The sequence below is a fragment of the Talpa occidentalis genome, unplaced genomic scaffold (assembly GCF_014898055.3).
Source record: "Talpa occidentalis isolate TD23 unplaced genomic scaffold, MPIMG_talOcc4v2.1 talOcc4.4, whole genome shotgun sequence".
Taxonomy (NCBI): Eukaryota; Metazoa; Chordata; class Mammalia; order Eulipotyphla; family Talpidae; genus Talpa; species Talpa occidentalis.
The window spans coordinates 102,478,944-102,491,387 of record NW_023604295.1 but is presented as its reverse complement, the minus strand read 5'-3'; the positions used below and the strand labels follow the sequence as shown (position 1 = coordinate 102,491,387).

Below are 12,444 nucleotides of genomic sequence, written 5' to 3'. Positions count from 1 at the left end.
GGTAAATCTAAATAGGTATAGCCTAAAATTTTATTGCACTAGACAGTCTTACCACTGAAAATGCCAAAAACTATTAATGAAAAATTTGACAACATAAATATTAGAAGTTAAATAAGAATTCGCAAACAAGTAGAAAAAGTAATAACAAACTGGAAAAATATCAGCAACACATAGGCATATAAAGGGCTAATTTCCTTTTGTATTTTTAAAGCATTTTTTACTTATTTTATTTTTTTATTGAGGTAATGTTAATTTACATCACTGTATGATTTTAGGGGTATAATTTCTTTTTTTAAATCTCCCTTCTTTAGATAGTTCACACAAATCAATAAGAAAAAAATTTTAAAGAGGCAAAGGATGCATAAAAATAGTTGGCTGACAAAAGAAACACAAATGATAAACAAAACTATAAAATGATTTTCAGCTTTACTCCCAAGTACAGAAATGGAAATTAAACTAGAAGATGCATATTCCCTATCAGATTGGAAAACACAAAAATCTGTCCTACCTGTAAGTTTGGGCAAGCGTAAGCAAACAGGCTCATTGATAGGGTAGGTGTGGAAAGCACATCTCACAGAATTTTAAAATGCATATAACACTTTTTTCATAAATCCTAAAAGACTTCTCTACAATATATACAATATATCACAAAAGATGATCTGTATATATCAGGAATATAGTTCCACAGTAACAACAAAAAGAAAACTTCAAAGCCATCATTGTTCCCATCAGCAGTGAATTACTTGAGTTAGCATATCAGAATACTATGCAGCTACTTTTAAAAACTAAAATTTAAGTCTTATAAGTAATGACAGAAGATGATCTCCAAGGTAAATTTTGGAAGCAAGGTGCCAAACTGTGTTTTGGTGATCAGTTACATTTTTTAACAAGCTTATCTGAAAATTTTCATACATACATTTGGGTAATTTTTTTTTTTCTTACTCATAGAGAGAACATAAGAAATTTTTTTTGGTGATACTTTCAGAGATGTGAGAATTTACATTCTTACCTCTCTGCAGTTAAAATCAAAAATAAAATATAATTAGGAAAGATGTAATTCTGCAATAGCTAAAATTAATAACATTATCCCAATTTACTTTTGACTTTTAAACTCATGGTCTTTGGTCCAGAGTTAAAAAAAAAAAGAGAACTAAAATTGGCTTTTGTCCAATGATTTTAAAACAAAAACATAACACAATTTATCAATATCTTTAGTTTGCAACCTCCAAAATAACTTTTAAGCCATCAAATATCTGAACAAATCTACAAGGATTGCTCATGTTGCAGGGCCCAGTCTCTTAATTGTATATTCTACACTATGTAAAAAGAACATTGGCATTAAATGAAGCATATTTTTATTTAAGAAATCCTGAAAATAGTTTTTTTTAATAATTTTTAGATATCACAAACAAAATAAGAGTATAGTGTATCCTTAAAAACACTTCCACAGAATAACTAATCTGTATGTCAATAGTAAGAACAGTAATAATTTATAAAGCTTACAATCAATGAGCTAAGAGAAAGAAGACAACTGGCAAAGCCAAGATTCACACCTCTGCTTGCCCCACTAAGTAAAGTGCTGAGCCAGTGATAAAATCCAGAATTCTGGCACAATGATGGCATGTCATATTCACTCATTAAAGGTTGTGCTGTCACAGTTGAGAAATTGCAAATTTCATTTTCCTAGTTTAATTAGTGGTAACACTCCTGCCCTGCTACCTGCTACTGTTCCCTTTTGAGGCAGTTTCACTTAGTTAAGACTTTCATAAGAATGTAAAAAATGGGTGGACAAAAAGTCAAGAACTTCAAACATTTGATACTTTTTTGGAAACGGTTCCTCACAACAACATCTGTTGGAATAAACTATCTAAACACACTTAAAAATTAGGATTATTTAGTAAATGAGACTAATTTCTAATAATTCAGAAATTATTTTTAATGAAATTATGGCCAGGACTAACTGGGGGTTGTAGGATGTTTTAAGGATTAAAAACCAGTAATAGTTGAGAGTCTGCATCCACTTAGTAAGAGTTTATCTTACTGTCAACTGACATGGAGACCCGGGAAAAACAAAAGATAATTTCAGGATGTATCATTTTACACCTAAATTTTTTAAAGTTCTTATCTATGATAAGCATATTCTATAAACAAAGGATACTTGAAATGGATGATAATGATAAGAAAATGCTGAAATGGGAAAAAAAAATAGTATCCATTTAGTAAGATACTAAACCAATTTTCCTGGATTCCTTCCCTAGTATAGCCCTAGTCTTTTACTTTTCAATACTGAGAGGTCTATCTTCAAGATATATACATTTAAAAAGAATACTATAAAGTAATTTATACTCAAAAATTACAAGAATGAACAAAAAGATTAAAAAATTTATTCCAAAATTGCAAAAAATTAGCAGGTATAAAAGAAGAATTTCATACCAATAACAAACTAATTCATTTATTTTATGGAATTCAATTACACAATATTCATGCTGTGAAATTCAGATTCTAACTTCAATCTCTGAAAATATATACTGGAATATCCATAAAGTCTATGCAAAATTAAGAATTTTTGAAGATGCTAAACTAATTTCCTACATATGCCTAAAAGCAGAAGGCCAATGATCTTTGAGAAATTTTTTGCATTTTCAACTACACTTCTAAATTGTCTAGCATGTAACAAGGCATGTAGTTTTGTGAGATTCTGTCAGCTCTATGAAGCTTTAATTAAAAAAAAAAAATCCAAAAGAATAAATCTCAGAGATACCCAATCACATGGAATTCTCTCTTTTAACAATTTTGAGGTAAGGGCTGTGGTCAATGCACTTCCTCTCAGTTTCCCATGCAAATCATGACAATACCTTGGCTAAGGACTCGCTGTGCTTTTTCTGGTTTCCGTCTAGCTCATGTGGTAAGGCAGAGGAACAACCAAGTGACTACAATTCAAGTGTATATGGAAAAAGAAAGCTTATCTTGTAAAACAAACCCAGTATCCGCATTGTGTTTACTTATCACTTCTATTTCCATTTCTCCCCCATCCAACCTTACATCACCCTACTCTGTACAGAAACCTCTAGTTAATTCAATATTTATTCAGAACTAATTAATAAAAGCATAGCTCTAAATTGTCCATAGAATATTTACAAATATTTATGAATCCTAAAAGAAACAGGAGCAGGTAATGTTTCTTTTGAAAAAAAGGAGTGTAACAAGAGGCAGTAGTTATTACATTTATAAGAATAAAAGTGTAAAATATTCATTAAAGCTAGTTAGAAAACCTAGTCAGAGTTAACTTAAATATTAACCTTTGGAAGTATTTTGGAGGCTAGAAGAAGTAAGTGAAAAAAATAATGAAAAATATAAAAAGTTAAATCATTTCTTCAGAAAAAATAAAAGGGCTGTGCGTTTCTGCAGCATTCTTCAACAAGCAATTTTGCTAAATTCAAAGCAATCAAATTCCAAAGATTTTTTTTTGCTGGATTGATATAACTCAAGTTTTTAGAAATAATAAAGATAAACCCTTCATACTTTGCAAGAATTCCTTTCAGTAAATTTAGAAACATAAGTTCTATAAACTAAATTTATAATAAACCTCATAAGACTGTCACCTCCTACTCATAAAAGTGAATTAAATTTTTCCCTCAATTTCTACTTTCAAAACACTAAATATTTTTCCAAAATTAATATCTTATCATCCCAACCTACAGCAGATACTGTTAGACATTAACATCCTATAAATACATTTTTCTTTCTCTTAAAAGGCACAAATAATAGACTTAAGATTATTTAAATTTTTACAGACATCAGTTAAGAAATAATTAAAAGTCTAGTATTTCAAAAGTTCTTATAATTTATTAGCATTAGGGAATAAGCTATACATAATATTATAGTGTATTTTGATAGGAACCTCTAATTGAAAAATATGTATAAATCGATAAATGAAAAAATTAGGCATCACATTTCAATAGGTGGCCCAAAGCACAGTATGTGAAAATGGGTATTCTGTTCATGAAAACATTAACTACCTTTAAGAGAAAAATCTGGAAATATCTAACAAATTTTAAATATAATCAACTGTTCGGCCAGCAACTCCAACTATGAATATACCTGAAAAACTACATTAAGAAATATTTTTCTGCAACAATAAATATAATAGCCAAAAAGGGGGGGGGGTTGAAGGAAGACAAACAGTTGCTTGAGTAATGTCAGCCTAGGGGTAACTGTTTTTGTCTACAATGAGGGGATACTAACAACAATGCTTTTTAAGAGAGAAAAAGATAGTGCCAAAAAATTTTAGCCTAGGATAAAGATAGTAATAGATACAGCAACAATAAAGTCAAGTGGATATAGTTTAACCAAAAGCCTAAGTAATTTCTAATAAATGTTTATGTCTTGATTTATTAGACTGTATCCAATACCTAATGAGGTCAACCCAAATCTTCTAAAAAAGCCTCAGGTGGACTGATTTAAAGGTCTGGCACACACTGAGAATCTATGCCACATTAGACAGGGTAGCACTGTGGAAACAGTATAGAAAATACCCTACCTTTAACTGTTTTTACAAATGCCTGCTTTTCTTTATTTGGATCTTTTTCATCTACTAAAATCCCATGGAAAATACGGCCGAAAGTACCTAAAAAAAAAAATAATATTTAATGAGATCATGTGAAAACCTTCATAAAATTATAACTACCAAACTTTCTGGCACAATCTAACTTAAGCATAACAAGGGTATATGTGATAAACAACATGACTCTAGCCCTGGCAATGAAATTCTTTGTCTTTTAATGACTAGTTGAAGTTCTTTGTGACTATTAAATAATCCTAACTTGCTTTTAAACTAAGTATATGTGAGTTCTTCTGAATTATCCTAAATAAATTAATGATATAGTCAGGAGCACTGGGGCTTAGTAATGGGTATCCATAGAGACATTTGTGAGTTTCTAGGCGTAGGTCAAGAAAAAGACAAAGGAAAAAACTGAACTCTCCCACCCTGCTGCTACAAAGCTTTAAAATGTAGCTTAAAAAGAAAGCCAAGAAGTACAAGTCTTAGATTCAGATAGTCCTAGGTTCCAATCCTGGCTCTATCAATCACTACTTAAATGGCCTCAGACAACTGCCTAGCCTCTCAGGTAAATGGTAAAATGTGTTCCTAAAAAGCTTTGTAGTAAGAAGAAAAGTTATAACCTTATTGGGGTGATAGGAGTGGTTAAACGTGAATTATGAAAAGCATACATATATAATTTTGCAATTGCTATTAAAAAATCTCTAATAGAGGGCCTGCCGGGTGGCACAGTGGTTGAGCGCTTGGTTGCGAAGCTGCCCGTAGCCTCTGCAGCGCTGGTTTGATCCCCGGCCGCCTGGCAAGGGTCCCACATGGCGTGCAGACCTCTGCTGTCGCCCGCTGCTCCCCTCAGCAGTGTACTTCGTTCGGTCCTTCTGCCTGTTCTGCTCCCTGCTCTGTTCTCTGCTCTGGCTCTGGTGAATTCTCTCACCCTCCTGTGCTTCTGACTGTACCCAGTGCTTGTAAATAAATAAATCTTAAAAAAAAAAAAATCTCTAATACAATGTTCATTGAAAATCAATCACAGCTTTCTCTCACTAGAAACTTTTACTTTCCTTCCTTCACATTTTAAAAAATATGTTTGCAAACAGTTTTACTTTGCTGCAGATACCTTGCATATGAAGATGCGTGCTCTAATGTCTTTCCCTCTATGACTTAGAGTTATTGGTGCCTGCCTAGTAGGATTCAGAGGTCTACGAAACAGTGTAACTTCAATGCTTGAGGCAGAAAAAACTTTTGGATAATCTTTATTTAAGACACTTTGCTTAGAACTGAGTAAATATTTTCAAACACTGTAGCTAATACATAGCCAGAACTATATACCTTGACCCCTTTGATACCCGAAGTTTACCTTGCTTACACTTTCACTCTCTACCAGAGTAGGACTGTAACAACTTCTACCCTGTCTTCCTAGTACCTATTCCCACTTATAAAAAGCATTCCTAAACATATACTTAAAATCCATTATGAATGTAGGGAATATATACAAAAGAACATCTGTGTGTGTGTGTGTGTGTGTGTGTATAACCTTACAAAAAGGTTACTATAATTGATAGTCCTATCAGCAATGTATAAGAGAGCTTGTTCCCCCATTCCATCTGTCAGCCTGGATGTTATCTATCATTTCAAATTTTGCCAACCTGACAGATGAAAAATGATATGCAACTATTGTTGTATTTGACCTCTTTTTTATTGTTAATTAGCCACTGTGTTTTCTTTTATGAATTTAAAAATAAGCTATAAAATAGCTTATTATTTATTATTTTTATAATAAAAGGAAAGCAAAGATGAGCAAGCCAGGAAGGGAAAGGGTATTATTTTGTACTAAACACCTATTACGTGTTAGTTCACTGAATATATACCATTTCATCTAATCTTCATAACTACTTTAAGAGTTGATACAGTTCAAATTTATGGAAGAGGAAACTGACATGGAAGACATTAGGTGATTTCTCGAAGGTCTCATAGGTAAAAAACGGGAGTGGAACTTGAGTATAACTCCAAAACCCATGCACTTCTTCTGCTAGATCCCTCATACTATCTGTCAGATAAAAAACAATTTAGAATACTTTAAAGAGGCCTGCCAGGATGTGATCATCTTTAAACAAGAACTACAACAGAAAAACATACTTTAAAGATAACAAACACTAAAATATATGCTTTCATATACTTGAAAATCAAGAATGCACCAAAGCTGCATTAAGGTAAATAAAAGATTTAAAGAAAGAGAACATGAAAATCAGATTAACAAGTGCTTTCTATCATTAGACACAAAGTGAGATGGAATTCATAGAATTTGAAACAGAAAGATTTTAATGCTAACATTAAATCTTCCCTGAAAAATTGATTTTGAGATCAATACCTTCTTGAAGTACATCTTTTAGAGTTATCCTCTCCCTTGATATTGCTATATCCTTCACCTTGGCTTTTGCTTCCAAAAGGGTGACACTTCTCAGGTCATTCTTCTCTATCCTCAAGGTGGGATAACCTGAGGAGCCAACATAGCCAAACCAAGAAATATAAATACCCTTAATATAGCCTCAGGGTAGTCAACTAGTTCAGGTAGTGCCTCAGGACTAAAGTAACAGGAATTAATAAGTATAAGAATCATAAAAGGAAAAGGTATATACATGCGCAGAAAGGATTGCTTATGAAAATCAATTTAAAGAAATATTTTTTAATCTACTACAAAATCTTAAAAAGCAGAATTAAAACAAGAAATACTTAAAAATAATACTATCATCTCAATTGTCTTTCAATCAAATGAAACAAGCTTTGATTGATAGAATTTAATTTTTTTTATTGGCTGTTTTTCTTCCAAAAGATTTTCTAATATAGTCTCCTAACAAAAGAACTTTTTAAATGAGAACCTAATCAATCAATGTGATTATCACTAAGTCAAGACTGGACTTGTGAACCCACTGTTTATCCTAACGATTATATTATTATTTGTATGGTTAATGATTCCAAATTATTTTAGACATAATTTATATACTAATTTATTATATACACAATTTATATACATAATAATACTCCAAGAATATTTTCTCCCCAAGTATCTACAAATTACAGTGCAAAAACTTTCATAAAATCCTATTTTAAAAGAGGAAACCAGATCCCATTCTCTTAAATCTCATGGCAGCTAGCTTCCTATTATGGTAGAAAACAATGTAAAAGTCTTACCATGGTCCATAAGAACATCAAACAACTCATTAAATCCAAAGCTTCTGTTTTCATGCACCTCAGTGGCTTACTCTAATTACCAGAAAATCTTCCTTCTGAATCTTTATAAAAGTTGATTCGGTAGCCCTCTCAACAGTTAATCTATGGAAATCTCCCCAAATCAAATCTAATTCTAGCAATTAAGCTTTAATTTTATTTTTAATACTCTGACTTTAGACTATTTCATTCAATATCCTAGAAAGCAAAATTTGAAGGTTAAGGTTAATTTATTACATGTTAGGCACAATGTACATAGAACAGTACACACATCTCCCAAGTAATGAGCCACAGAATAGTACTGATAGACCATACAACTTTGGTAAATCATCTTTAGAATTAAATTAACTCTTACTGGTGATAGGAGTTGCATTGTTGGGTGTGTCAGCTCTCAGATACTGAGTCGTCTGTGTAGAAGGCTGAGACAGCCCTTGGGAACTACTGCTGGCACTGATGCTGCAAACAATTTTTAAGAGAAAATAACTGGCAAGTCAGCTTAAATGAGAAATTTCCTTTTCCATACATATAAAATGCACATAGCTATATAATCAGTCTAAAATTTTGAAGGAGATCATAACAATGCATGAATCTTTATCACAAATGTTCTGTATTGAAATTTTAAACTACCTTATAATGTATAACTCTTTTTACTTTCTATCTCCACTATCTAGCAGGTTCATTTTATCAAAGTCATTAAAGAAAGTACTAGTCCTCAGAAGTCACAGAAAGCAGTCCTGAATCTCACACAATGATATACTAGGGAATTATAAGGATCATCTCTTAGAAAAAGAGCCAGTGCAATTCAACTAGATTGTTTTTAAGAAAAGGTACAGACAGGATTCTGTTCATGATGGTCTAAAATCAAGTGGCCTGCAGATGAGGAAATAATAAAGCAAAGCAAAAGTGTTGATATGCTTAAAGCTTGGAAAGGCATATCCTATCTCATTCAAGTTCGTTTAATCACATACATTTGGCTTCTTTTAATTTCCCTAATCCTATCTACAGAATTTATGAAACTTATCATAAACCTCTAGTACTTGAAACATGATACCATATTCTTTTAATAATACTGGAGACCCAGAAGATGGAAGGTTCATGTAACTTCTAACTCTACATTTGAGATTACTGCAAATCAATGCCTCACAAATGTGTACTTTTGCCTTTTCAGGCAACAGCCTTATTCCACGTCACCCTTGAGCACAATCCAGTCCCACTGCCTCTACTCCTATAAATGTGCAGCAGTAGAAAATGAAGTACAGAAATTCAGCAGGAAGAGTGAAATCACACAGCAGAATGTCAACCTTCCATGTTTCCCTTAGCAGGATTAGCAGAACCCAATCAGAGTTCCTGACTTTCTTAAACATTCAAAGTCTTTTAACTGACCACTTCCCACACAATAGGTCTGTATTTTCAAAACCCAATGATTAAAAAAAAAAATACAGAATGAAAAAAAGCTGCTATTCAAGAGCTGAACTGTATGAATTTATACAAGCAGTGGGTATGGGGGGAAAAACAGTGAAGAGATGAAGAACATAAACCATGAAATCAAAACTGCCAGCACTGCTTTTTATCAGCTGTACGATCTAGGGCAAACAAAATATTCTGGAGCCTCAAATTCCACAAGGATTTTAAGGAACATAATACTTGCTCCTGACAAGGCTGCTACAAGAATTAAATGAAAAATATATAGGCAAGGCATTCGGAACAGTGCCTGGCATTCAAACATATATTCACAAATTATTATTACTAATTATTTTTATTACTAACATTATGTTTTCCCAATCCTTAGATTATAAAGGAACCATGGGGTATCTGTTTTTGCAGTTCTCAAATATCAGTCTAGAAGTCAAAGTTGTTAAAAGTCCGTGATTCAGTAATGAGAAGGAAAAACAAGCATTACCATCCCCAAAGAGGTGGAGGGAAAAACTTCAGTTTACTTACTTAAAAAGGGACTAAGAAAATTTGCTTCCCCAGATTTCTGAGAGGTTCAAATTATATAAAAAATGTGAAAGTCCTACTTAAACATTGCCTGCATCACTGCAAGTTGAAAAAATGTACAACCTCAAATTAATCACTAGAAAATTGTGCTGATCTCCATTACATGAACAATAGGTGGCACTGCAGTACCACTTCAGAAAAGACACTGGGCATATAAAGATGTAATGAGTATGAACACGTCAATTTTTCATTCGTTCAACAGATATTTGGGAGAGGGCCTGTATAATAAGTGAAGCACTATATTAAGTGTTTAGAACAATCTTCTTTGAAACCAGGTTTACTATTATGAGAAAAGCAGGGAGTTGTAGGAGATCTACCCTTGACACCAAGTAAAGTCAATTTTTATCTAGCTACATCACAGGAAGTGGAAAATTAGACAAAATGTACATTTACTAGCACTTACTAGTTTAAAAACAATCTAAATAAATCACCTCATTTGACTTTCATAAGCAAGTAAGAATAGTCAGGGAGATATTAACATTATTTTAGAGTCAAAGTTAGAATTTGGGCAAAGGTCATTTTCCTTCGGAGAGCACTTATTCTGTTTTTATGTGTAACTCATTTATTTATTCATTCAAAAAATATTTATTTAGTTGTCTACTACTTGCCAGGTACTATGCTGAGGACACAGCAGTAAGCCTAACAGAAAAAGATCCTCCCCTTTTGAACCAACATTCCAGTGGGAACTTCTTGTTTAATACTGGCCTCATCCACAAACACTATAAACCTGTTTGTTTATAGGAAAAGTACCTGTTTGTTCACTCCTCCCACCTAGCACATAAGTCAGTGCCTGGCACAACAGGCCCCAAGCGAGTCCAATGATGCCTCAGTAAGGGCTCAATTAACACTTACTGAATTAATCAATCAATGAACTGAGAAAACCACACCTCTAGGAATAGAAAGACATAAACCAGGAGACTGGTCACTTCTGACATTAGCTACTGATATATATATTCAAAGACACAAAGAATTATTGGTGTTGCAAATATTTTTGCCTCTCTCTACTCATTCTTCATGCAACATTCACTCAAGAGACACCTATTAGGCACTAACTACAGAAAGCAAATATGAGAAATAAAGGAGACTTTGTCACCAGTAATGGGAAGGGTGGCTGGGTAGAAGAGATAATGAAAACTGATTATATTGGCAAATAACAAATTAAAGTACACCATAAAAGAGGAACGAACTTTCCTACAACCATAAACTACAATAGGGACAGGCTCTACAGTATGGATCAACCCCTTTGTGGAAAGAGTTACGTGTGAATGTGAGAAAAAGCTTTGCCTCTCCGGGATAAGCTCATCCAGAATAACAGAGACTGAAAATCAGATGAATTTATATTGTCAGGAGCAGGAAAGCTACAGACTGGCTCCACTGCGCTGGTATGAATAAATCTCAGGTAGTTTTATTCTCTGCCATTTAAGATGCTCTATTAATAAAAGGACTCTGACTCCTAAGTGCCTGGATCTCTCTATCCTTAGTCTATCACTACTAGCATTACTACAACCTGCTGGAGGAAAAAAAAAACATAATAATGGCATATACTATACAGCAGGACTTTGTTCTAAGAATTTACAGTATTTTCTCATTAAACCTTACAACACTCCTACTAAGTACATGCCATTATTATCTCTGCTTTATAGCAGAGAAAACTTACTCTATCTAGACCATAAAGCTAATGGCCAGAACTCAAAGAGAAGTGCTGTGGCTTCAGAGTCCATGCTCTCAATCAGTAGACTATGCTCTGAAAATACATATTATAAAATGTTGCTTTAATTCAGAGAGTATCTGGAAGCCTTCACTAGAAAACTAAAGGACATCAATTCCTTTTTAGATGGTATTAGATGATTTTAGTAGGCATAGGTATATATGTCCCATGGACTCTAGGTTCTTACGCAACTCCGGCCTTTGTAGGTTCACAGCCCTAGCACACAAACAAGCATTAAAGAAAAATGCAACCCTATATGCATATCAAGACTGACTTCTAAATGCCATGCTTTTCAGTGAACCCTCTAACTCTACTTGTATCCTCTCTCAAGTCCTATCAAAATGTTCCTGTTAACTTCATTTTCCATTCAGTAATTTCCAAGTGCCACATATTCCCCTATAAGAAATCGAAATTTAATTTCACCACCACCAACTACAGAAAACATATTCTGAAGCACATTACCCTGTATTTCTCATTCATTCTTACTCCCTTTTCTTTCTATACTCAGGTAAAGTAAGTAAAACAGTGGAGACAGAAAGCACTTAGGGTCAGGTATTAAATGCAACCAAGCTCCCTTCCCCTTGTGGTTTTTGTTTATGCCACAAATATGTAAACCCATTGTATGAAAGACACTGCACTAGGACTGAGGATTCAGTCACTAACAAAATATACTGCTCCCTAATTGGATAAAGGTTACTTTTTAGTAGATGACAAAAAAGTATTATAGAAGGAAAAAGGATAATAACTGCTGCCAAAAAGAAAGAAAGGCAATGCTAGAAAAGCAGAGAGCCCTGTGGGCAGAAGGAAAACATGAAGAAATGTGCTAAAGGGCAAGGTGTAAGGTAAAAGTAAGGACTAAGTAATCAATTGGCTGGAAAACAAGTAAGGATATGCTGAGAAAGAAAGATTCAGAGAGTATGGGCGATACATCGCCATATAAAGGAAGGGACTGAAAGCCAAG

The 12,444-nt window shown here is 33.4% G+C and overlaps 1 protein-coding gene across 2 annotated transcripts in view; it reads right to left on the bottom strand.

Annotated features, from left to right (window-relative positions):
• RYK (receptor like tyrosine kinase) overlaps positions 1–12,444 on the bottom strand; it is a 99,102-nt gene that overhangs the window by 43,443 nt on the left and 43,215 nt on the right. Inside the window, exons 7-9 of one of the 2 annotated variants that reach the window (XM_037525965.2) lie at positions 8,133–8,233; positions 6,921–7,046; positions 4,541–4,627 (exon numbers count right to left, since the gene is read on the bottom strand). In XM_037525965.2, coding sequence (XP_037381862.1) covers positions 4,541–4,627; positions 6,921–7,046; positions 8,133–8,233 — 314 coding nt within the window. Of the gene's footprint in view, positions 1–4,540; positions 4,628–6,920; positions 7,056–8,132; positions 8,234–12,444 lie in introns of both variants that reach the window. The other variant, XM_037525966.2, reaches the window with a different exon arrangement.